General features: G+C 41.2%; 1 protein-coding gene across 11 annotated transcripts in view; it reads right to left on the bottom strand.

The window, feature by feature from the left end:
• Positions 1 to 1,291: 1,291 nt before the first annotated feature.
• Positions 1,292 to 27,174, bottom strand: part of LOC139757860 (uncharacterized) — a 35,435-nt gene continuing 9,552 nt past the window's right edge. Inside the window, exons 2-9 of one of the 11 annotated variants that reach the window (XR_011714722.1) lie at positions 26,307 to 26,347; positions 25,317 to 25,453; positions 23,225 to 23,367; positions 22,434 to 22,495; positions 20,825 to 20,999; positions 2,247 to 3,199; positions 2,115 to 2,158; positions 1,292 to 2,026 (exon numbers count right to left, since the gene is read on the bottom strand). Coding sequence is in view for 1 of the 11 variants with exons in the window: in XM_071678763.1 (XP_071534864.1) it covers positions 2,605 to 3,199; positions 20,825 to 20,999; positions 22,434 to 22,495; positions 23,225 to 23,367; positions 25,317 to 25,453; positions 26,307 to 26,343 (1,149 nt within the window). In the remaining 10 variants the exon portion in view is untranslated. Of the gene's footprint in view, positions 3,200 to 20,824; positions 21,000 to 22,433; positions 22,496 to 23,224; positions 23,368 to 25,316; positions 25,454 to 26,306; positions 26,348 to 27,174 lie in introns of all 11 variants that reach the window. The other 10 variants (XR_011714723.1, XR_011714719.1, XR_011714724.1 and 7 more) reach the window with 10 other exon arrangements.

The following is a 27,174-nucleotide window of genomic DNA, read 5'->3' as shown; positions in this document are numbered from 1 at the left end:
CAATGAAGAATGTGCAGAAGGAGAGAACGTTATCTTGGAGACCAAAAATGGGTATGTTTGAAGAATTGTAGTTATAACAATGTTATATGGTTACGGAGAGAGGTGGATGTGTTGAAATGAAATGTTTGAGGACAAAATATGGGGTGAGGTGGTTTGATCGAGTAAGTAATGAAAGTTTAAGAGAAATGTTTGATAAAACGAATGTAGTTGAAAAAGCAGAAGAGCATGTGTTGAAACGGTTTGGACGTACGGAGATAATGAGCGAGGGGAAGATGACAAAGAGGATACATGTGTCAGAGGTGGAGGGAACAAGGAGAAGCGGGAGACCAAACTGGAGGTGGAAGGATGGAGTGAAAAAAGACCGAGTGATCGGGGCCTTAACATACAGGAGGGTGAGAGGCGTGTAAGGAGCGATGTGGTATATCGGGGTCGACGTGCTGTCAATGGAGGAAATAGCAACTTACAATCTGATATTACGGGAATTCAGGTTTAGTACGGAATTACCGGAATTTTCCTATTAAGTGCTTAAGACTTAAACTTGGTGTGTTTACGATTGTAATTTTACAGAATTATATATCAATAAAGACTCACTTGGTCCCTTTTTCTGTTCCTTCTCTTGGATAGATAAAGACTGAAGGGGAGAATTTCCAGCCCCCCGCTCCCACCCTTTTCTATTGCCTTCTACGACGTGCAGGGAAGACGTGGGAAGTATTCTTTCTCCCCTTTCCCCAGGGATGGAATTATATATATTCCAAAGTTTTTCAGGAAAAGTATAAGTAGAACGAATCTCAAGGAGCAGAGCTGGACAACCCATACTTCAGACCTGTCAAGATGCCCTGCAAACCCAAGGTCAAGAAGTGACTGATAAGTAAAAGCTGCGGTAATTGTTTTCAGTAAAACTTAGGTCATAGAATGTTGTGAAGCTATCATTTTTTGTACTGAACTTTTACAGAACAATAATGTAATGTTTGCATGTCTTTTAGTTTGACAGACTATTTCAATCATTTCTATGTGTATCACAAGCATTTCCATGGAAATGCATTTTCAGTTTAATGATAATATATCAATGGTTTCTAATTACAGTTAAGGAGTACTTGATAAAATATGTTAAGAACTTCAGTGTGTAAATTAGAATGTTTTACAGGCAGACGGTTAAAAAAGATGTGGAACATTTTGCAAAATAAAGTCCAGTATATTGAAGATAGTCTGTGCTAATGCAACTTAAAAATTCAAGAGTAATGATAACGAAGCCAAACCATAAAGGAAAAATATTGGTAGAAAGGAAAGTCTATTTCATAAACGATAATCTTCCTCTTTATTGAAAGAAAAAAAAATAAAGAAAACAAATCAGACGCTGTGTATGTGTACAAAAGAAAAGAGTAGCAAAAAATGCCAAAAGAATCCCATAAGCTTTAAAAGTATATAAGAAAACAAAAGACGACATGATACTGGCTTTAGTATTAAAGAAGTCCTTCAAGTCTGTTTACACACTAGTAGATATTATCAGCAATTCAGATATGCATAGCATACTTAGAGGCAAGTAAAGACGGTAGGTCCAAGCCTACAAAAATAGATAGGAACAAACAGAAATTATTTGAAAAATGTAGTCCAAATAAACCATAACTTACAGAAAGTCTTTTCTGACTTTCCTTGGATAGCCTACTGTCGCAGCATAGCAGAGGATAATGTAGCAGGAATGGAAGCATTTATTCAACACCTACATTAATAAATATGCCCAGTCATGCTTCATGCCATCCAACACCTACATTAACAATATGCCCAGTCATACTTCACGCCACCCAACACCTACATTAACAATACGACCAATCATACTTCACGCCATCCAACACCTACATTAACATTATGCCCAGTCATACTTCACGCCATCCAACACCTACATTAACAATATACCCAGTCATACTTCACGCCACCCAACACCTACATTAACAATATGCCCAGTCATGCTTCAAGCCATCCAACACCTACATTAACAGTATGCCCAGTCATGCTTCACGCCATCCAACACCTACATTAACAATACGATCAGTCATACTCCACGCCACCCAACACCTACATTAACAATACGACCAGTCATACTCCACGCCACCCAACACCTACATTAACAATATGCCCAGTCATACTTCACGCCATCCAACACCTACATTAACAATATGCCCTGTCATACTTCACGCCATCCAACACCTACATTAACAATATGCCCTGTCATACTTCACGCCATCCATCACCTACATTAACAATATGCCCAGTCATACTTCACGCCACCCAACACCTACATTAACAATATGCCCAGTCATACTTCACGCCACCCAACACCTACATTAACAATACAACCAGTCATACTTGCACTCCACCTAACACATGCATTAACAATATGCCCAGTTATACAACACGCCACCCAACACCTATATTAACAATATGCCCAGTTGTACAACACGCCACCCAACACCTACATTAACAATATGCCCAGTTATACAACTCGCCACCCAACATCTACATTAACAATATGCCCAGGCATTCATCACGCCACCCAACACCTACATTATCAACACGACCAGTCATAACTCACGCCACTCAACACCTGTATTAACAATACGACCAGTCATAGTAGACTATCAGTAGGAGAGGGAGGAGTGTTAAGGGAGATGCCTTATTTTTTCGACGCACGATCTTGGAGAGGGAAGATAGGAATCTTTTACTTTTACTTTTCTTCTTTTCTTCCTCAAGGGAATCGGAGGGAAATTCATCCGACTGAGAAGGTGTGTCTTGGGAATACGAAATCTCTTTAGCCCTAGCACCAGTGGCATATTCATCATGTGACCCTGAACTATATGAAGACTCTGGTTGATCACAGAATCCAGACACATTTACATACTCATGTGCACTTGATGATGGGGGTGACCAAACCCCCTGACTCATATCCACATATTCATCAGAGTCATCTCTCTTACAAAAAGCTCCACCAGTCATGTCTAAGTACTCTGAAGTGCTTGATGATGGGTATAAACAACGCCCTTCCTGACTCATATCAACATAATCATCAGATTCATGATTACTATGAGTACCTTCACCAGTCGTGTCTAAGTTCTCTGAAGTGACTGACGATTGAGGTGACCCAGACGATGACCTAGGTGTTTCAGACCTCGAGCTGGATGCAGGCGATGACCCCATTATTGAAAGACTGCAGAAGGGAAAGGTTCACATTAATACACTTAAACGTATAATGTGATAAAGACAATCATATTTTGCGATGTCATTTTCTTTCGTTGAGACTACACAATAATTTTGCTTAAATTCCGTATCACAATTGAACCACATGGAATAAGAATGAAAATACCAAATGGTCCATGACAATGCTGCCATAGAACATGAAAAGATTAACACAATGCGCTTAGACGATACGTAAAAGGAAGGAGTGCCAGTGACTGAGAGAAAGCAGCAAGAGGTGAAGAGGAAGGTGAAAGGGTTGAAAAAGAAGGCAAATGAGAACTGGGGTCAGAGAGTATCATTAAACTTAGGGAGAATGAAAAGATGTTTTGGAAAGAGGTAAATAACGTCCGTAAGACAAGAGAACAAAGGAGGAAGTTATCACAGGAAGCGATGCAGTGAGAAAGAGTTGCAGAGAGTATTTTAAAGGTTTGTTGAATATGTTTCAAGATAGAGTGGCAGATATAGGGTGTTTCGGTTGGAATAGTGTGCACGGTGAGAGTCAAGAAAGGTGGTTTGGTGGAGAGAGAAGCAGTGGTGAAAGAATTGTGGAAAATAAATCCGGCAAGGCGGCGGGGGAGGATGGTATTGCTGTTGAATTTGTTGAGAAAGGGGATGACTGGGTTGTTGATTGACTGGTAAGGATATTCAGGGTATGTATGGATCATAGTGAAGTGCCTGACAATTGGCGGAATGCATGCATGGTGCAATTGCGCAACGACAAATGGGATAAAAGTGAGTTTTCAAACTACAGAAGCATAAGTTTGTTGAGTATTCCTGAAATACTATACGAGAGGGTATTGATTGAGATATTGAAGGCATGCACAGACCATCAGATTGGGGTACAGCAGTATGTTTTAAGAAGCGGTGAAGGATGTGTGGATCAAGTGTTTCCTTTGAAGAATGTGTATGAGAAATACTTAGAAAACAGTATGTCGCATTTATGGATCTGGAAATGGCATATGATAAGGTTGAGAGAGACGCTTTGTGGAAAATCTTAAGAGATTATGGTGTGGGAGATAATTGCTAGAAGCAGTGAAAAGTTATTTTTTTTTTCTATCAAGGTTGTAAGGCCTATGTACGAGTAGGAATAGAGGAGAGTGATTGGTTTCCAGTGAAGGTCGGTCTACAGCAGGGATGATTCTTTGATTTGTGTATGGATTCACACGTCCTTTACCATTTCTGAAACCACACAGTTCTTCCCCATTCTGATGCTCTGTACATGTCTTTACCCTTTCAATCAATACCCTCCCATATAATTTTCCAGGAATACTCAACTTACTCTCCGTAGTTTGAACACTCACCTTTATCTCCTTTGCCTTTGTGCAATGTCACTATGCATGCATTTCACCTTATATATATATATATATATATATATATATATATATATATATATATATATATATATATATATATATTTTTTTTTTTTTTTTTTTTTCATACTATTCGCTATTTCCCGCGACAGCGAGGTAGCGTTAAGAACAGAGGACTGGGCCTTTGAGGGAATATCCTCACCTGGCCCTCTTCTCTGTTCCTTCTTTTGGAAAATTAAAAAAAAAAACAAAAAAAAAACGAGAGGGGAGGATTTCCAGCCCCCCGCTCCCTTCCCTTTTAGTCGCCTTCTACGACACGCAGGGAATACGTGGGAAGTATTCTTTCTCCCCTATCCCCAGGGAATATATATATATATATATATATATATATATATATATATATATATATATATATATATATATATATATATATTATCCCTGGGGATAGGGGAGAAAGAATACTTCCCACGTATTCCCTGCGTGTCGTAGAAGGCGACTAAAAGGGGAGGGAGCGGGGGGCTGGAAATCCTCCCCTCTCGTTTTTTTTTTTTTTTTTTTTTTTCTTTTTTTTTTTCCAAAAGAAGGAACAGAGAATTGGGCCAGGTGAGGGTATTCCCTCAAGGCCCAGTCCTCTGTTCTTAACGCTACCTCGCTAATGCGGGAAATGGCGAATAGTTTGAAAGAAAAGAAAATATATATATATATATGTGTGTGTGTGTGTGTGTGTGTTATCCCTGGGGATAGGGGATTAAGAATACTTCCCACGTATTCCCTGCGTGTCGTAGAAGGCGACTAAAAGGGGAGGGAGCGGGGGGCTGGAAATCCTCCCCTCTCGTTTTTTTTTTTTTTTTTTTTTTCAATTTTCCAAAAGAAGGAACGGAGAATTGTGCCGGGTGAGGGTATTCCCTCAGAGGCCCAGTCCTCTGTTCTTAAAGCTACCTCGCTAATGCGGGAAATGGCGAATAGTTTGAAAGAAAGAAAGATATGTGTGTGTGTGTGTGTGTGTGTGTGTGTGTGTGTGTGTGTGTGTGTGTGTATCTTTTTCTTTATTGTACTTTGACGCTGTCAAAGTATAACCCACCCACATACACATGTATATACATAAACGCCCACACACGAACATGCTGCCTTCATCCATTCCCGCCGCCACCCCGCCACACATGAAAATGACACCCGCCCCCTCCCCTCGCATGCGCACGAGGTAACGCTAGGAAAGGACAACAAAGGCCACATTCGTCCTCACTCAGTCTCTGGCTATCATGTCTAATGCACCGATACCACAGCTCCCTTTCCACATCTAGGCCCCACAAAACTTTCCATGGTTTACCCCAAACGCTTCACATATCTTAGCTCAATCCATTGACAGCACGTCGACCCCGGTATAACACATCGTTCCAATTCACTCTATTCCTAGCACGCCTTTCATCCTCCTGCATGTTCAGACCCCGATCGCCCAAAATCTTTTTCACTACATTCTTCCTCCTCCAATTTGGTCTCCCACTTCTCCTCGTTCCTTCCACCTCTGAGACATATATCCTCTTTGTCAATCATTCCTCACTCATTCTCCCCATGTGACCAAACCATTTCAATACACCCTTTTCTGCTCTCTCAGCCACACTCTTTTTATTACCACACATCTCTCTTACCCTTTCATTACTTACTCGATCAAACCACCTCACACCACATATTGTCCTCAAACATCTCATTTCCAAAACATCCACCCTCCACACAACCCTATCTATAGCCCATGCCTCGCAACCATATAAGATTGTTGGAACCACTATTCCTTCAAACATACCCATTTTTGCTCTCTGAGATAACGTTCTCGCCTTCCACACATTCTTCAACGCTCACAGAACCATTGCCTCCTCCCCAACCTGTGACTCACTTCCGCTTCCATGGTTCCATCCACTGCCAGATCCACTCCCAGATATCTAAAGCACTTTAATTCCTCCAGTTTTTCTCCATTCAAACTTACCTCTCAATTGACTTGTCCCTCAGCCCTACTGTACCTAATAACCTTGCTCTTATTCACGTTTACTCTCAGCTTTCTCCTTTCACACATTTTACCAAACTCAGTCATCAGCTTCTGCAGATTTTCACCGGAATCAGCCACCAGAGCTGTATCATCAGCGAACAACAACTGACTCACTTCCCAAGCTCCCTCATCCACAACAGACTGCATACTTGCCCCTCTCCCCAAAACTCTTGCATTCACCTCTATAACAACCCCATCCATAAACAAGTCAAACAGCCATGGAGACATCACACACCGACATTCACACACCGACATCACTGGGAACCACTCACTTTCCTCTCTTCCTAGTCGTATACATGCCTTACATCCTCGATAAAAACTTTTCACTGCTTCTGGCAACCTACCTCCCACACCATATACTCATTAATTTCCACCGAGAATCTCTATCGACTCTGTCATATGTTTTCTCCAGATCCATAAATGCTACATACAAGTCCATCTGGTTTTCTAAGTATTTCTCGCATTCATTCTTCAAAGCAAAGACCTGATCCACACATCCTCTAAAACTTCTGAAACCACACTGCTCCTCGCCAATCTGGTGCTCTGTACATGCCTTAACCCTCTCGATAAATACCCTCCCATATAATTTCCCAGGAATACTCAACAAAGCTATACCTCTGTAATTTGAACACTCACCTTTATCCCTTTTGCCTTTGTACAATGTCACTATACATGCATTCCGCCAATCCTCAAGTACTTCACCATGAACCATACATCCACCGAATATCCTCAACAACCAGTCAACAACAGTCAACCTCTTCTCTGTTTACCAAATCATTCTAACTGACCCTCTCACTTCGCACACCACCTACCAAAACACCCTATATCACCCGCTCTATCATTAAACACATTCAACAAACCTTCAAAACACTCACTCCATCTCCCTCTCACTTTACCACTACTTGTTATTGCCTCCCCATCAGCACCCTTCACCGATGTTCCCATTTGTTCTCTTGTCTTACGCACTTTATTTACCTCCTTCCTGGGGATAGGGGAGAAAGGATACTTCCCACGCATTCCCTGCGTGTCGTAGAAGGCGACTAAAGGGGACCGGATTGGAGGGCTAGAAACGCTCCCCTCCTTGTATCTTAACTTTCTAAAAGGGGAAACAGAAGAAGGGGTCATGCGGGGAGTGCTCATCCTCCTCGAAAGCTCAGATTGGGGCGTCTAAATGTGTGTGGACGTAACCGAGATGAGAAAAAAGGAGATATAGGGAGTAAGTTTGAGGAAAGGAACCTGGATGTTTTGGCACTGAGTCAAACGAATCTCAAGGGTAAGTGGGAAGAGCAGTTTGGGAATGTCTTGGGAGTAAAGTCAGGGGTTGGTGAGTGTACAAGAGCAAGGGAAGGAGTAGCACTACGCCTGATGCAGGAGCTGTGGGAGTATGCGATAGAGTGCAAGAAAGTAAACTCTAGATTGATATGGGTAAAACTGAAAGTGAATGGAGAGAGATGGGTGATTATTGGTGTCTATGCACCTGGTCATGAGAAGAAAGATCATGAGACTCAAGTTTTTTGGGGAGCAGCTGAAAGAGTGTGTTAGCAGCTTTGATGCACGAGACTGGGTTATAGTGATGGGTGATTTGAATGCAATGGTGAGTAATGTAGCAGTTGGGGGTATAATTGGTGTACATGGGGAATTCGGTGTTGTAAATGGAAATGGTGAAGAGCTTGTAGATTTGTGTGCTCAAAAAGGACTGGTGATTGGGAATACCTGGTTTAGAAAGAGAGATATACATAAGTTTACTTATGTAAGTAGGAGAAATGGCCAGAGAGCGTTATTGGATTAGGTGTTAACTGGTAGGCGCGCGAAAGAGAGACTTTTGGATGTTAATTTGCTGAGAGGGGCAACTGGGAGGATGTCAAATCATTATCTTGTGGAGGCGAAGGTGAAGATTTACAGTGGTTTTCAGATAAGAGAAAATGTTGGGGTGAAGAGAGTGGTGAGAGTAAGTGAGCTTGGAAGGAAGACTTGTGTGAGGAAGTACCTAGAGAGTGCATGATGGAAAAAGGTGAGAGCAAAGGACGCAAGGGGAGTGGGGGAGGAATGGGATGTATTTAGGGAATCAGTGATGGGTTGCAGCAAAAGATGCCTGTGACATGAGAAAGGAGGGAGGTGAGCAGATTAGAAAGGGTAGTGAGTGGTATGATGAAAAAGTAAGATTGTTAGTGAAAGAGAAGAGCGAGGCATTTGGACGATTTTTTCAGGGAAATAGTGCAGATGACAGGGAGATGTATAAAAGAGACACAATAGGTCAAGAGAAAGGTGCAAGAGGTGAAAAAGAGGGCAAATGAGAGTTGGGGTGTGAGGGTATCATCAAACTTTAGGGAAAACAAAAAGATGTTGTGGAAGTAGTATATATATATATATATATATATATATATATATATATATATATATATATATATATATATATATATATATATATATTTCTTTTTAATACTATTCACCATTTCCCGCGTTAGCGAGTTGGCGTTAAGAACAGAGGACTGAGCGTTTGAGGGACTATTCTCACTTGTCTCCCTTCTCTGTTCCTTCTTTTGGAAAATTAAAAACGAGAGGGGAGGATTCCCAGCCCCCGCTCCCTTCCCTTTTAGTCGCCTTCTACGACACGTAGGGAATACGTGCGAAGTATTCTTTCTCCCCTATCCCTAGGGATGATATATTTTTTTTTTTTTTTCAATTTTCCAAAAGAAGGAACGGAGAATTGTGCCGGGTGAGGGTATTCCCTCAGAGGCCCAGTCCTCTGTTCTTAAAGCTACCTCGCTAATGCGGGAAATGGCGAATAGTTTGAAAGAAAGAAAGATATGTGTGTGTGTGTGTGTGTGTGTGTGTGTGTGTGTGTGTGTGTGTGTGTATCTTTTTCTTTATTGTACTTTGACGCTGTCAAAGTATAACCCACCCACATACACATGTATATACATAAACGCCCACACACGAACATGCTGCCTTCATCCATTCCCGCCGCCACCCCGCCACACATGAAAATGACACCCGCCCCCTCCCCTCGCATGCGCACGAGGTAGCGCTAGGAAAGAACAACAAAGGCCACATTCGTCCTCACTCAGTCTCTGGCTATCATGTCTAATGCACCGAAACCACAGCTCCCTTTCCACATCTAGGCCCCACAAAACTTTCCATGGTTTACCCCCAAACGCTTCACATACCTTGGCTCAATTCATTGACAGCACGTCGACCCCGGTATACCACATCGTTCCAGTTCACTCTATTCCTAGCACGCCTTTCATCCTCCTGCATGTTCAGACCCCGGTCGCCCAAAATCTTTTTCACTCCATTCTTCCACCTCCAATTTGGTCTCCCACTTCTCGTTCCTTCCACCTCTGAGACATATATCCTCTTTGTCAATCATTCCTCATTCATTCTCCCCATGTGACCAAACAATTTCAATACACCCCTTTCTGCTCTCTCAGCCACACTCTTTTTATTACCACACATCTCTCTTACCCTTTCATTACTTACTCGATCAAACCACCTCACACCACATATTGTCCTCAAACATCTCCTTTCCAACACATCCACCCTCCTCCACACAACCCCATCTATAGCCCATGCCTCGCAACCATACAACATTGTTAGAACCACTATTTCTTCAAACATACCTATTTTTGCTCTCAGATAACGTTCTCGCCTTCCACACATTCTTCAACGTTCCCAGCACCATTGCCTCCTCCCCCACCCTGTGACTCACTTCCGCTTCCATGGTTCCATCCACTGCCAAATCCACTCCCAGATATCTAAAGCACTTTAATTCCTCCAGTTTTTCTCCATTCAAACTTACCTCTCAATTGACTTGTCCCTCAGCCCTACTGTACCTAATAACCTTGCTCTTATTGACGTTTACTCTCAGCTTTCTCCTTTCACACATTTTACCAAACTCAGTCATCAGCTTCTGCAGATTTTCACCGGAATCAGCCACCAGAGCTGTATCATCAGCAAACAACTGACTCGCTTCCCAAGCCCTCTCATCCACAACAGACTGTATACTTGCCCCTCTCTCCAAAACTCTTGCATTCACCTCTATAACAACCCCATCCATAAACAAATCAAATAGCCACGGAGACATCACACACCTACATTCACACACCGACATCACTGGGAACCACTCACTTTCCTCTCTTCCTAGTCGTACACATGCCTTACATCCTGGATAAAAACTTTTCACTGCTTCTGGCAACTTACCTCCCACACCATATACTCTTATTACCTTCCACAGAGCATCTCTATCGACTCTTATCATACGTCTTCTCCAGATCCATAAATGCTACATACAAATCTATCTGGTTTTTTAAGTATTTCTCGCATACATTCTTCAAAGCAAACACCTGATCCACACATCCTCTAACACTTCTGAAACCACACTGCTCCTCGCCAATCTGGTGCTCTGTACATGCCTTGACCCTCACGATGAATACCCTCCCATATTTCCCAGGAATACTCAACAAAGCTATACCTCTGTAATTTGAACACTCACCTTTATTCCCTTTGCCTTTGTACAATGTCACTATACATGCATTCCGCCAATCCTCAGGTACTTCACCATGAACCATACATCCACCGAATATCCTCAACAACCAGTCAACAACACAGTCAATCTCTTCTCTGTTTACCAAATCATTCTAACTGACCCTCTCACTTCGCACACCACCTACCAAAGCACCCTATATCACCCTCTTTATCATTATACACATTGAACAAACCTTCATAATACTCACTCCATCACCCTCTCACTTTACCACTACTTGTTATTACCTCCACATTAGCCCCGTTCACCGATGTTCCCATTTGTTCTCTTGTCTTACGCACTTTATTTACCTCCTTCCTGGGGATAGGGGAGAAAGGATACTTCCCACGCATTCCCCGCGTGTCGTAGATGGCGACTAAAGGGGACCGGAACGGAGGGCTAGAAACGCTCCCCTCCTTGTATTTTAACTTTCTAAAAGGGGAAACAAAAGAAGGGGTCAGGCGGGGAGTGCTCATCCTCCTCGAAAGCTCAGATTGGGGTGTCTAAATGTGTGTGGATGTAACCAATATGAGAAAAAAGGAAATATAGGTAGTAAGTTTGAGGAAAGGAATCTGGATGTTTTGGCACTGAGTAAAACGAAGCTCAAGGGTAAATGGGAAGAGCGGTTTGGGAATGTCTTGGGAGTAAAGTCGGGGGTTGGTGAGAGGACAAGAGCAAGGGAAGGAGTAGCACTACGCCTGAAGCAGGAGCTGTGGAGTATGGGATAGACTGCAAGAAAGTAAACTCTAGATTGATATGGGTAAAACTGAAAGTGAATGGAGAAAGATGGGTGATTATTGGTGTCTATGCACCTGGTCATGAGAAGAAAGATCATGAGACTCAAGTTTTTTGGGGAGCAGCTGAAAGAGTGTGTTAGCAGCTTTGATGCACGAGACTGGGTTATAGTGATGGGTGATTTGAATGCAATGGAGAGTAATGTAGCAGTTGGGGGTATAATTGGTGTACATGGAGAATTCGGTGTTGTAAATGGAAATGGTGAAGAGCTTGTAGATTTGTGTGCTGAAAAAGGACTGGTGATTGGGAATACCTGGTTTAGAAAGAGAGAGATATACATAAGTATACTTATGTAAGTAGGAGAAATAGCCAGAGAGCGTTATTGGATTAGGTGTTAACTGGTAGGCGCGCGAAAGAGAGAGTTTTGGATGTTAATTTGCTGAGAGGGGCAACTGGGAGGATGCCTAATCATTATCTTGTGGAGGCGAAGGTGAAGATTTACAGAGGTTTTCAGAGAAGAAGAGAGAATGTTGGGGTGAAGAGAGTGGTGAGAGTAAGTGAGCTTGGAAAGAAGACTTGTGTGTGGAAGTACCAGGAGAGTGCAGAATGGAAAAAGTTGAGAGCAAAGGACGTAAGGGGAGTTGGGGAGGAATGGGATGTATTTAGGGAATCAGTGATGGATTGCAGCAAAAGATGCCTGTGACATGAGAAAGGTGGGAGGTGAGCAGATTAGAAAGGGTAGTGATTGGTAGAATGAAAAAGTAATAATTGTTAGTGAAAGAGAAGAGAAAGGCATTTGGACGATTTTGCAGGGAAATAGTGCAAATAACTGGGAGATGTATAAAAGAAAGAGACAAGAGGTCAAGAGAAAGGTGCAAGAGGTGAAAAAGAGGGCAAATGAGAGTTGGGGTGAGAGTATCATTAAATTTTAGGGAAAATAAAAAGACGTTGTGGAAGTAGGTATATATATATATATATATATATATATATATATATATATATATATATATATATATATATATATATATTTCTTTTTAATACTATTCACCATTTCCCGCGTTAGCGAGTTGGCGTTAAGAACAGAGGACTGAGCGTTTGAGGGACTATTCTCACTTGTCTCCCTTCTCTGTTCCTTCTTTTGGAAAATTAAAAACGAGAGGGGAGGATTCCCAGCCCCCGCTCCCTTCCCTTTTAGTCGCCTTCTACGACACGTAGGGAATACGTGCGAAGTATTCTTTCTCCCCTATCCCTAGGGATGATATATGTAGGGGAGAAAGAATACTTCCCACGCATTCCTCACGTGTCGTAGAAGGCGACTAAAGGGGACGGGAGCGGGGGGCCAGAAACCCTCCCCTCCTTGTATTTTGACTTTCTAAAAGGGGAAACAGAAGAAGGAGTCACGCAGTGAGTGCTCATCCTCCTCGAAGGCTCAGATTGGGGTGTCTAAATGTGTGTGGATGTAACCAAGATGAGAAAAAAGGAGATAGGTAGTATATTTGTGGAAAGGAACCTGGAGGTTTTGGCTCTGAGTGAAACGAAGCTCAAGGGTAAAGGGGAAGAGTGGTTTGGGAATGTCTTGGGAGTAAAGTCAGAGGTTAGTGAGAGGACAAGAGCAAGGGAAGGAGTAGCACTACTCCTGAAACAGGAGTTGTGGGAGTATGCGATAGAGTGTAAGAAAGTAAATCTTAGATTGATATGGGTAAAACTGAAAGTTGATGAAGAGAGATGGATGATTATTGGTGCATATGCACCTGGGCATGAGAAGAAAGATCATGAGAGGCAAGTATTTTGGGAGCAGCTGAATGAGTGTGCTAGTGGTTTGGATGCACAAGACCGGGTTATGGTGATGGGTGATTTGAATGGAAAGGTGAGTAATGTGGCAGTTGAGAGAATAATTTGTACACATGGGGTATTCAGTGCTGTATACGGAAATGGTGAAGATCTTGTAGATTTATGTGCTGAAAAAGGACTGGTGATTGGGAATATTTGGTTTAAAAAGCGAGATATACATAAGTATACGTATGTAAGTAGGAGAGATGGCCAGAGAGCGTTATTGGATTACGTGTTAATTGATAGGCTCGCGAAAGAGAGACTTTTTGATGTTAATGTGTTGAGAGGTGCAGCTGGAGGGATGTCTGATCATTATCTTGTGGAGGCTAAGGTGAAGATTTGTATGGGTTTTCAGAATGCTGGGGTGAACAGAGTGGTGAGAGTAAGTGAGCTTGGGAAGGAGACTTGTGTGAGGAAGTACTAAGAGAGACTGAGTACAGAATGGAAAAAGGTGAGAACAAAGGAGGTGAGGGGAGTGGGGGAGGAATGGGATGTATTTAGGGAAGCAGTGATGGCTTGCGCAAAAGATGCTTGTGGCATGAGAAGCGTCGGAGGTGGGTTGATTAGAAAGGGTAGTGATTGGTGGGATGAAGAAGTAAGATTAATGGTGAAAGAGAAGAGAGAGGCATTTGGACGATTTTTGCAGGGAAAAAATGCAATTGAGTGGGAGATGTATAAAAGAAAGAGGCAGGAGGTCAAGAGAAAGGTGCAAGAGGTGAAAAAGAGGGCAAATGAGAGTTGGGGTGAGAGCGTATCATTAAATTCTAGGGAGAATAAACAGATGTTTTGGAAGGAGGTAAATGAAGTGCGTAAGACAAGGGAGCAAATGGGAACTTCAGTGAAGGGGTTAATGGAGAGGTGATAACAAGTAGTGGTGATGTGAGAAGGAGAATGAGTGAGTATTTTGAAGGTTTGTTGAATGTGTTTGATGATAGAGTGGCAGACATAGGGTGTTTTGGTCGAGGTGGTGTGCAAAGTGAGAGGGTTAGGGAAAATGATTTGGTAAACAGAGAAGAGGTAGTAAAAGCTTTACGGAAGATGAAAGCCGGCAAGGCAGCGGGTTAGGATGGTATTGCAGTGGAATTTATTAAAAAAGTGGGTGACTGTATTGTTGACTGGTTGGTAAGGTTATTTAATGTATGCATGATTCATGGTGAGGTGCCTGAGGATTGGCGGAATGCTTGAATAGTGCCATTGTACATAGGCAAAGGGGAGAAGAGTGAGTGCTCAAATTACAGAGGTATAAGTTTGTTGAGTATTCTTGGTAAATTATATGGGAGGGTATTGAATGAGAGGGTGAAGGCATGTACAGAGCACCAGATTGGGGAAGAGCAATGTGGTTTCAGAAGTGGTAGAGGATGTGTGGATCAGGTGTTTGCTTTGAGGAGTGTATGTAAGGAATACTTGGAAAAGCAAATGCATTTGTTTGAAGCATTTATGGATCTGGATAAGGCATATGATAGAGTTGATAGAGATGCTCTGTGGAAGGTATTAAGAATATATGGTGTGCGAGGCAAGTTGTTAGAAGCGGTTGAAAAGTTTTTATCGAGGATGTAAGGCATGTGTACGTGTAGGAAGAGAGGAAAGTGATTGGTTCTCAGTGAATGTAGGCTTGCGGCAGGGGTGTGTGATGTCTCCATGGTTGTTTGATTTGTTTATGTATGGGGTTGTTATAGAGGTGAATGCAAGAGTTTTGGAAAGAAGGGCAAGTATGCAGTTTGTTTTGGATGAGAGAGCATGGGAAGTGAGTCAGTTGTTGTTCGCTGATGATACAGCAGAAGTTGGTGACTGAGTTTGGTAAAGTGTGTGAAAGAAGAAAGTTAAGAGTAAATGTGAATAAGAACAAGGTTATTAGGTACAGTAGGGTTGAGGGTCAAGTCAATTGGGAGGTAAGTTTGAATGGAGAGAAACTGGAGGAAGTGAAGTGTTTTAGATATCTGGAAGTGGATCTGGCAGCGGATGGAACCATGGAAGCGGAAGTGAATCATAGGGTGGGGTAGGGGGCGAAAATTCTGGGAGCCTTGAAGAATGCTTGGAAGTCGAGAACATTATCTCGGAAAGCAAAAATGGGTATGTTTGAAGGAATAGTGGTTCCAACAATGTTGTATGGTTGCGAGGTATGGGCTATGGATAGAGTTGTGCGCAGGAGGGTGGATGTGCTGGAAATGAGATGTCTGAGGACAATATGTTGTGTGAGGTGGTTTGATCGAGTAAGTAATGAAAGGGTAAGAGAGATGTGTGGAAATAAAAAGAGTGTGGTTGAGAGAGCAGAAGAGGGTGTTTTGAAATAGTTTGGTCACATGGAGAGAATGAGTGAGGAAAGATTCACCAAGAGGATATATGTGTCAGAGGTGGAGGGAACGAGGAGAAGTGGGACACCAAATTGGAGGTGGAAAGATTGAGTGAAAAAGATTTTGAGTGATCGGGGCCTAAACTTGCAGGAGGGTGAAAGTCGTGCAAGGAATAGAGTGAACTGGAACGATGTGGTATACCGGGGTCGACGTGCTGTCATTGGATTGAACCAGGGCATGTGAAGAGTCTGGGGTAAATCATGGAAAGTTCTGTGGGGCCTGGATGTGGAAAGGTAGCTGTGGTTTTAGTGCATTATTACATGACAGCTAGAGAGTGAGTGAGTACGAATGGGGCCTTTGTTGTCTTTTCTTAGCGCTACCTCGCACACATGAGGGGGGAGGGCGTTGTTATTCCATGTGTGGCGAGGTGGTGGTGGGAATGAATAAAGGCAGATAGTATGTATTATATACATGTGTATATATGTATATGTCTGTGTGTGTATATATATGTGTACATTGAGATGTATAGGTGTGTATATTTGTGTGTGTGGACGTGTATGTATTAACATGTGTATGTGGGTGGGTTGGGCCATTCTTTCGTCTGTTTCCTTGCGCTACCTCGCTAACGCGGGAGACAGCGACAAAGCAAAATAAATAATGAATATATATATATATATATATATATATATATATATATATAAATATGAAATCCCTGGGGATAGGGGAGAATTTACATTTTCCACGTATTCCCTGCGTGTCGTAAAAAGCGACTAAAACGGGAGGGAAATCCTCCCCTCTCGTTCTTAATTTTCCAAAATAAGGAACAGAGAAGGGGCCACGTGAGGATACTCCTTCAAAGGCTCAGTCATCTGTTCTTAATGCTACCTCGCTAACGTGGGAAATGGCGAATATAATGGTATCTATATATATATATATATATATATATATATATATATATATATATATATATATATATATATATTGATTTATTATACTTTGTCGCTGTCTCCCGCGTTAGCGAGGTAGCGCAAGGAAAAAGACTGAAGAATGGCCCAACCCACCAGCATACACATGCATATACATACACGTCCATACTCGCACATATACATACCTATACATCTCAACGTATACATATATATACACACTCAGACATATACATATATACACATGTACATAATTCATACTGTCTGCTCTCATTCCTTCTTGTCGCCACCCCGCCACACATGAAATGACAACACCCTCCTCCCGCATGTGCGCGAAGTAGTGCTAAGAAAAGACAACAAAGGCCATATTCGTTCACACTCAGTCACTAGCTGTCATGTATAATGCTCCGAAACCACATCTCCCTTTCCACATCCAGGCTCCAGAAAACTTCCTATCGTTTACCCCAGACGCTTCACATGCCCGGATTCAATCCATTGACAGCACGTCGACCCCAGTATACTACATCGTTCCAATTCACTGTATTTCTTGCACGCCTTTCACCCTCCTGCATGTTCAGGCCCCGATCACTGAAAATCTTTTTCACTACATCTTTCCACCTCCAATGTGGTCTCCCACTTCTCGTTCCCTCCACCTCAGACACATATATCCTCTTTGTTAATCTTTACTCACTCATTCTCTCCATGTGACCAAACCATTTCAAAACACCCTCTTCTGCTCTCTCAACCATACTCATTTCATTACCAAATATCTCTCTTACCCTTTCATTACTTATTCGATCAAACCACCTCACACAACATGTGGTCCTCAAACATCGCATTTCCAGCATATCGACACTCCTCCGCACAACTCTATCTATAGCCCACGCCTCGCAACCATATAACATTGTTGTAACCACTATTCCTTCAAACATACCCATTTTTGCTCTCCAAGATAACGTTCTCGACATCCACACATTTTACAACGCTCCCAGAGCTTTCGATCCTCCCTCACCCTATAATTCACTTCCACTTCCATGGTTCCATCCGCTGCTAAATCCACTCCCTGACCACTTCACTTCCTCCAGTTTTTCTCCATTCAAACTTACCTCCCACTTGACTTGTCCCTCAGCCCTACTGTACCTAATAACCTTGCTCTTATTCATATTTACTCTCAGCTTTCTTCTTTCATACACTTTACCAAACTCAGTCACCAGCTTCCGCAGTTTCTCACCCGAATCAACCACGAGCGAAGTATCATCAGCGAACAACAACTGACTCACCTTCCAAGCTCTCTCATCCACAACAGACTGCATACTTGCTCCTCTTTCCAAAACTCTTGCATTCACCTCCCTAACAACCCCATCCATGAACAAATTAAACAACCATGGAGACATCACGCACCCCTGCCGCAAACCAACATTCAGTAAAAACGGATACTTTCCTCTCTCCCTACACGTACACATGCGTTACATCCTCGATAAAAACTTTTCATTGTTTCTAGCAACTTGCCTCCACAATATAAATTCTTAATACCTTCCACAGAGCATCTCTATCAACTCTATTATATGCCTTCTCTAGATCCATAACGCTACATACAAATCCATATATATACAAATATAAATATATTTTTTTTTTTTTTTTTTTTTTTTTTTCCAAAAGAAGAAACAGAGAAAGGGGCCAGGTGAGGATATTCCCTCAAAGGCCCAGTCCTCATCCTCTGTTCTTAACGCTACCTCGCTAATGCGGGAAATGGCGATTAGTATAAAAAAAAAATATATATATATATATATATATATATATATATATATATATATATATATATATATATATATGCATACATATGTATATATTGGAAAGGATCATAATTTTGCGCGTGATCAAGATATTACTATGAGTCCACGGGGAAAATGAAACACGAAAAGTTCCCAAGTGCACTTTCGTGTAATAATCACATAATCAGGGGAGACACAAGAGAGAAATATAAGTCAGTTGATATACATCGAAGAAACGAAGCTAGGACGCCATTTGGTAAACATGTTTACCAAATGGCGTTGTTTATGGATGGGGTTGTTAGGGAGGTGAATGCAAGAGTTTTGGAAAGAGGGGCAAGTATGAAGTCTGTTGTGGATGAGAGATCTTGGGAAGTGAGTCAGTTGTTGTTCGCTGATGATACAGCGCTGGTGGCTGATTCATGTGAGAAACTGCAGAAGCTGGTGACTGAGTTTGGTAAAGTGTGTGAAAGAAGAAAGTTAAGAGTAAATGTGAATAAGAGCAAGGTTATTAGGTACAGTAGGGTTGAGGGTCAAGTCAATTGGGAGGTAAGTTTGAATGGAGAAAAACTGGAGGAAGTAAAGTGTTTTAGATATCTGGAAGTGGATCTGGCAGCGGATGGAACCATGGAAGCGGAAGTGAATCATAGGGTGGGCGAGGGGGTGAAAATCCTGGGAGCCTTGAAGAATGTGTGGAAGTTGAGAACATTATCTCGGAAAGTAAAAATGGGTATGTTTGAAGGAATAGTGGTTCCAACATAGTTGTATGGTTGCGAGGCGTGGGCTATGGATAGAGTTGTGCGCAGGAGGGTGGATGTGCTGGAAGTGAGATGTTTGAGGACAATGTGTGGTGTGAGGTGGTTTGATCGAGTAAGTAATGTAAGGGTAAGAGAGATGTGTGGAAATAAAAAGAGCGTGGTTGAGAGAGCAGAAGAGGGTGTTTTGAAATGGTTTGGGCACATGGAGAGAATGAGTGAGGAAAGATTGACCAAGAGGATATATGTGTCGGAGGTGGAGGGAACGAGGAGAAGAGGGAGACCAAATTGTAGGTGGAAAGATGGAGTGAAAAAGATTTTGAGTGATCGGGGCCTGAACATGCAGGAGGGTGAAAGGCGGGCAAAGAATAGAGTGAATTGGATCGATGTGGTATACCGGGGTTGACGTGCTGTCAGTGGATTGAATCAGGGCATGTGAAGCGTCTGGGGTAAGCCATGGAAAGTTGTGTGGGGCCTGGATGTGGAAAGGGAGCTATGGTTTCGGGCATTATTGCGTGACAGCTGAAGACTGAGTGTGAACGAATGGGGCCTTTGTTGTCTTTTCCTAGTGCTACTTCGCACACATGAGGGGGGAGGGGGATGGTATTCCATGTGTGGCGAGGTGGCGATGGGAATGAATAGGGGCAGACAGTGTGAATTGTGTGCATGGGTATATATGTATGTGTCTGTGTGTGTATATATATGTGTACATTGAGATGTATAGGTATGTATATTTGCGTGTGTGGGCGTGTGTGTGTACACATTGTTTATGGGGGTGGGTTGTGCCATTTCTTTCGTCTGTTTCCTTGCGCTACCTCGCAAACGCGGGAGACAGCGACAAAGCAAAATAATAATAATGATAATATATATATATATTTCATACTATTCGCCATTTCCCGCGATAGCGAGGTAGCGTTAAGAACAGAGGACTAGGCCTTTGAGGGAATATCCTCACCTGGCCCCCTTGTCTGTTCCTTCTTTTGGAAAATTAAAAAAAAAAAAAAGAGAGGGGAGGATTTCCAGCCCCCCGCTCCCTTCCCTTTTAGTCGCCTTCTACGACACGCAGGGAATACGTGGGAAGTATTCTTTCTCCACTATCCCCAGGGATAAAATATATATATATATATATATATATATATATATATATATATATATATATATATATATATATACATACATACATATTCGCAATTTCTCACGTTATTGAGGAAGCGTTAAGAACAGAGGACGGAACATTAAGAGGTAATATCCTCACTTGGCCACCCTTCTTTATTCATTCTTTTGTAAACTCGAAAACGGTAAGGGAGGATATAAATCGTATAATTGAAAATACTTTGCATTGGAAATGGCCTCAACCGGTCACTGAGAGTTGTCGCCGAGCAATTCATTCACGGACCTGCTACTAGGATAATGGTTGTCGCACCTGTATGATATGGCATAAGCTGAAGGAGGAGAGGAAGAAGAGGAGGAGGAGGAGGAGGATGAGTCATGAAGGACCAGAGATCTCGCCATGCGTCCCTCCAACCCGTAGGAACAACTCATTCTTCGACGACGGGAGGTCATGCTACCACTCCGTCCATATCTGCATCCCCCACTACCTAAAACAATATTTTTACTTTATCATCAACAAATATAAGCATTGCAAACAGGTACACATACATCATATCAACAAGTGGTATAAGCTTTTTAAACATACATCTCACACAGGTACTCATACATTATATTATCAAGAAGTATAAGCTTTTTAAACATACATCTCACACAGGTACTCATATATCATATCAACAACAGTATAAGCTTTTTAAACATACATTTCACACAGGTATTCATATATTATATTAACAAGAAGTATAAAGAATTTAAATAAATATTTCACACAGGTATTCATATATTATATTAACAAGAAGTATAAGCTTTTTAAACATGCATCTCACACAGGTACTCATATATTATATTAACAATAGTATGAGATTTTTAAACGTACATTTCACACAGGTACTCATACATTATATTAACAAGAAGTATAAGCTTTTTAAACATACATCTCACACAGGTACACATACATTAACAAGAAGTATAAGTTTTTTGAACTTCCATCTGACACAGGTACTCATACATTATATTAGCAAGAGTATAAGCTTTTCAAACATGCATTTCACACAGGTATTCATTCATTATATTAACAAGAAGTACAAGATTTTTAAACAAACATTTCACACAGATACTCAAACATCATATTAACAAGAAGTATAAGCTTTTTGAACATACATTTCACAGAAGCACACACACACACACACACACACACACACTTTATTAACGAGAAATATAAGCTTTTTAATCATGCATCTCACACATGTACGCACAGTAAAAAGGTACCTTATTTCATTTTGTTGTGTAAAACATGATGAACACCACGGACAAAGCAATGTGAGAAGTGCCCATTGCTCTGCCCTCACACTGACCGCTTTGCTTCCACGCTACTATGGTATACCTATTGCTAACAACACTTCCTGTCATTTGCCATAATAATCAATATAATGCCGATTTCATATTTTTGTGGGAAAACTATAGAGATGGGCTATTATCGTTATCAGGAAATATTTCGTACATTCACACTTACCAGACCTATTGAGACAACAGAAGTCGCATTAATAGTTCAGAAATTTATCTCTGGAAAGATTTCTTTTTCTAATGAGTGCTTATTATTAAAGATATTTTGTGTTTAAGCATTCATCATCCTTCCTCAAATTATGGCATTTTGACCTTTTTACTTAAGGGTCACATACTTACCTCAAAAATAATATCTTAATGTCATTTACCTTCAGTATATCTTAGATTATAATATATAATTTCTGTAATGAATCTTCTAACAGCAGGAAAACTATTGCAAGTCCTTAAAAACGTAATGTCACTCTATTTCCAAATATATTACAGACCACACTCATCAGTGAGAGCAATCAGTGCTTGTCTAGATTTGTTACAGACCAAACTATCATAAATTGAAATCCCCCATTACCACAAGTTTCACTTACCTGCATCAGACGAGTGATAACCGGATGCAGCGTCTCCATGGTTGCAAGGATGATACATTGCACTGAAACAAATAACAAAAGAGACCTAAGCTTAAATGTTTCCAAAGGAAAAGCCATTTCCAAAATCCTCACAATCTGTGCTTGCCACTTGACCTCCTCAAAATTCTGTCTAGCATAAAAGGTGTAATGCATCTAAATATGATCACATGAAAACCTTTTTTTGGATTTTTTTTCTGACGTCCACGATATTATTTTTTCAAATTCAATTTCCTCATTCATTCATATCTAGCAATGCTCGTTCCTTGCTCACTTAATGTAGCTATTAATATCAGAGTATGATATGAAAAAACAGTGTCTGAAGTAAGGAAGTTTTCAGTAAGCAGAAATAAACAAAGCCTTCAACCAATTCCCCTCATGTTGAAGTTAAGTGCAAAAGGTGTAATATTTTCAAGTATTAACACTCATCTCATCTAACAGTAATGCTTTTCTTGTGTATCAAATTAGAATACAATATGAAAACTTGCTCAATAAAAAGAATCATTTTGACAAATTTCACTCACAACGGTTGTGGTTGTTATTGTCAAACATGTCATTCACACATCCTCACCAGGCCAATACAAGGGGAATAACTTCGTGTATTTTCTATTACTTTTAAATGCTGGTCTATCATCTTAAAGAGGACACACAAGATTCTTCTTTTTTTTCATTTTTGTGCATTTTGCAATGGAACTTCTGAATTAAGCCTAATGTTTAAAATTTCTTTCATCATAGTGTACGCCAATATAACTTACTAGCGTAGGTTGCTTTGCATATTCTGAGCAATAACATCATCATCAGTCTGCATCCAAATGTTTCCAGCACCCGTAACAGCTGACTGCCCCAAACCCAGGAGGAACAATGATCCTGAGCGACCACATCTACGGATACAACTCACCTGCAAAGGTACAAATATCACATCAATAACATATCCAAAAAATCAGCTGTTTTTATAAATCTTGATAATCTTTCTTAGAATGGAGATGAATGTGCTTTTGTATGCCTCAATTTTCCATCATTTAACCTTTCTCTCTCATCTGTAACAGTACAAAACAAGTACTTCTCAAGTGGGACCTAAACTGTCTTTATACTTCCATAAAAATCTTATCAATTTCTGGGATATTATGATTACACATACACAGAACTAAACTTCCATAATTCAGACAACAGAGGCTAAAATAACACTTTCACAGGAGCAATGAGATTGTAATGATAGTCCATGTAGCTGTCAATACTAGGAAAAGAAACAACGACTGACAAGTAAAACACACAGACAACATTCAGTACCTATGTTATGCTTTATACATTCAAATAAACAGCTATTTACATATCATATGCATCATTTTCAAAATTACCATTTCAATCATCCACCAAACTACCATTTATGTATCTACTACCTCTTATTACAGGCAATCATTTAAAAGAGAGAGAGAGAGAGAGAGAGAGAGAGAGAGAGAGAGAGAGAGAGAGAGAGAGAGAGAGAGAGAGAGAGAGAGAGAGAATGTATCAAGGGCAAGACAGAGGAAAAAGGGCAGGTGTGTCCAGAGAAAACACGAGGCAGGAATAAGGGAGAAACTTCTTTGATGGATAAGATTACCTCACTGGTGATGGAAAAAAATGGACATTACGGAGGAACTTTGTCCAACTGAGTTCACCACCTGAGCAAGTGCCACAGTTTGGGAACAATCACCTTTTTGATATATGTAAATGACTTCCTAAAGTTATGAACTGACAGAGATTGGAAAAGTGTGTGAAAATTATAGTGAATGTGAATAAAGGTAAGATTATCAGTTTAAGCAGGTTGAAGGGCAGGTTAGTCGAGGCGAGAGTTTAAATGGAGAAAAATTTGGGGAAATGAAGTGTTTTAGATATGTGGGAGTAATCATATCAGAGTATGAAACCATGGAAGCAAGTCATAGGAGGAGGGAGCGAAAGTTCTGGGAGCACTGAAGAACGTATTGAAAGAAAATGTTACTTGAGAGGGCAAAACTGGGTATGTCTGAAGAAATAGTATTCCCAACAATATTACATGGATGTGAGGAGTAGGATGGATGTGTTGGAAATGAAATGTTTGAGGACAATATGTGGAGTGAGGTGGTTTGATCGAGTAAGTAATGAAAGGGTAAGAGAGATGTCTGGAAGTAAAAAGATTGTGGTTAAGAGAGCAGAAGAAGGTGTATTGAAATAGTTTGGACATATGGAGGGAACGAATGAGGAAAGATTGTCAAAGAGGGTATATGTGTCAGAGGTGGAGGGAACAAGGAGAAGCGATAGACTAAATTGGAGGTGGAATAATGAAGCGAAAAATATTTTGAGCAACTGGGGTCCGAACATGCAGGAGGGTGAAATGTGCGCATAAGAGAGAGCAAATTGGAATGAGCTGCTATACTGGGGTCGACTTGCAGTCAGTGGACTGAACCAGGGCATGTGAAGCAGCTAGGGGAAGCTGGAATGGACTGCAGGGTCCAGTTGTGGAAAGGAAGCTGTGATTTTGGTGCATTACACATGACAGCGAGGGAATGGATGTGAGCGAGTGCGGCCTTTCTTCATTTGTTCCTGGTGCTATCTCTCTAATGTAGGAAATGGCGAACATGTATGAAAAATGAATATTAGGGATGAATATTCATGAATTACACTAAAACCCAGGATTGCTGCTGGCAGACTTCGCGCACAAGTTATACACTGAGTCAAGAATTTTTCAAATTTCCCACACCAAATTTTTCTAATTCAATCTTTTAGATAAAAACCTGCACACACACACAAAAGTTGATATTGACAAGACACTACTCCCCTGAAGCTCGCATCATTGTATATGAGTTAGCCATACTAGTGATAATTATGACTTACTGGAAATCTAGTTTTCTGACGATCTCTAACCCCAACAAGAGTAAGAGACATGCGAGTGAGATAGACATGGTATTTTCCAGTTAGCCTCTTACTTCTAGCAAGCTCTCTTGGCAGCACCTTCACTACCCAAACGTGTTCTGTAAATATAGTTAAATAACCAATAGTATAAGATTACAGATGTCATCAACACTAACAAATATGGATGTTTTCTGGCCAGTGAACAAAACTCAACCTTCGTTCATCCATAATTTCAAACGAACTTTGCTCCATCAACAGAATATATCGTTATTCCGCATTACAATATTATCATAAACTGAAATGCACCATTATCAAATAATCTTGAAATGCCCCATTACCAAATTATCTTAAATTGAAATGACCCATTACCAAATTATCTTAAATTGGAATGACCCATTACCAAATTATCTTAAATTGAAATGTCTCATTATCAAATTACCTTCAACTGAAATGCACCATTACCGAATTATCTTGAAATACCTTATTAACAAATTATATCATCTTAAATTGAGATATCCCATTCTCATATTACCTTGAATTGAAATGCACCATTACCGAACTATCTTGAATTGAAATGCATCATTACCGATTTATGTTGAATTGAAATGCCCCATTACAACATTATCATAGATTGAAATCCATTACAACATTATCATACACTGAAATCCCCATTACAACATTATCAACTGAAATTCCCATTACAACATTATAAATAGAAATCCTCATTACAACATTATCAAATTGACATCCCCTTTACAACATTACCATCAATTGCAATCCCCATTACATCAAAAATTCAAATCCCCATTACAACATCATAAATTGAAATCCCCCATTACAACACTATCATAAATTGAAATCCCATTACAACATTATCATGAACTGAAATCCCCCATTACCATATTATCATAACCGATTCTATAATTAATACAACTGACTTCTGTACAAGGGCAACATCAGTATTCGACTTACCAGCATCAGAGTCTCCACTGCTACAAGGATCATCCATTGCTCTGAAAGAAATAACAAAACAGACATAAGAATGGAAATATAAAGCCTTAGTCAATATGCAACTCACTCCTTGATTTTACACGCGAATGAAATATATCCATTCCAAATCCCAACACACATAACTGTCGTGTAGTGTAGTGTGGTGTGCGACTGTGGTGTAGTGTGGTGTACGACTGTCGTGTAGTGTAGTGTGGTGTGCGACTGTCGTGTAGTGTGGTGTACGACTGTCGTGTAGTGTGGTGTGGTGTGCGACTGTCGTGTAGCGTGGTGTGGTGTACGACTATCGTGTAGCGTGGTGTGGTGTACGACTATCGTGTAGTGTGGTGTAAGACTGTCGTGTAGCGTGCTGTGGTGTGCGACTGTCGTGTAGCGTAGTGTGGTGTACGACTATCGTGTAGCGTGGTGTACGACTGTCGTGTAGCGTGGTGTGGTGTACGATTGTCGTGTAGCGTGGTGTGGTGTGCGACTGTCACGTAGCGTGGTGTGGTGTGCGACTGTCGTGTAGCGTGGTGTGGTGTGCGACTGTCGTGTAGCGTGGTGTGGTGTGCGACTGTCGTGTAGCGTGGTGTGGTGTACGACTATCGTGTAGCGTGGTGTACGACTGTCGTGTAGCGTGGTGTGGTGTGCGACTGTCATGTAGCGTGGTGTGGTGTGCGACTGTCATGTAGCATGGTGTGGTGTGCGGTTGTCATGTTGCGTGGTGTGGTGTACGACTGTGGTAAAGTGAGGTGTGGTGTATGACCATGGTGTAGTGTGGTTGTGGTGAGATATGTGATGGTGTGACTTGGTGTGTGTGTTGTATGACCATGGTGTGTGTGTGTGTATGACG

This window comes from Panulirus ornatus, chromosome 28 (genome assembly GCF_036320965.1).
Source record: "Panulirus ornatus isolate Po-2019 chromosome 28, ASM3632096v1, whole genome shotgun sequence".
Taxonomy (NCBI): domain Eukaryota; kingdom Metazoa; phylum Arthropoda; class Malacostraca; order Decapoda; family Palinuridae; genus Panulirus; species Panulirus ornatus.
The sequence above is the reverse complement of the archived record's forward strand: the minus strand, read 5'-3'. Positions and strand labels throughout refer to the sequence as shown.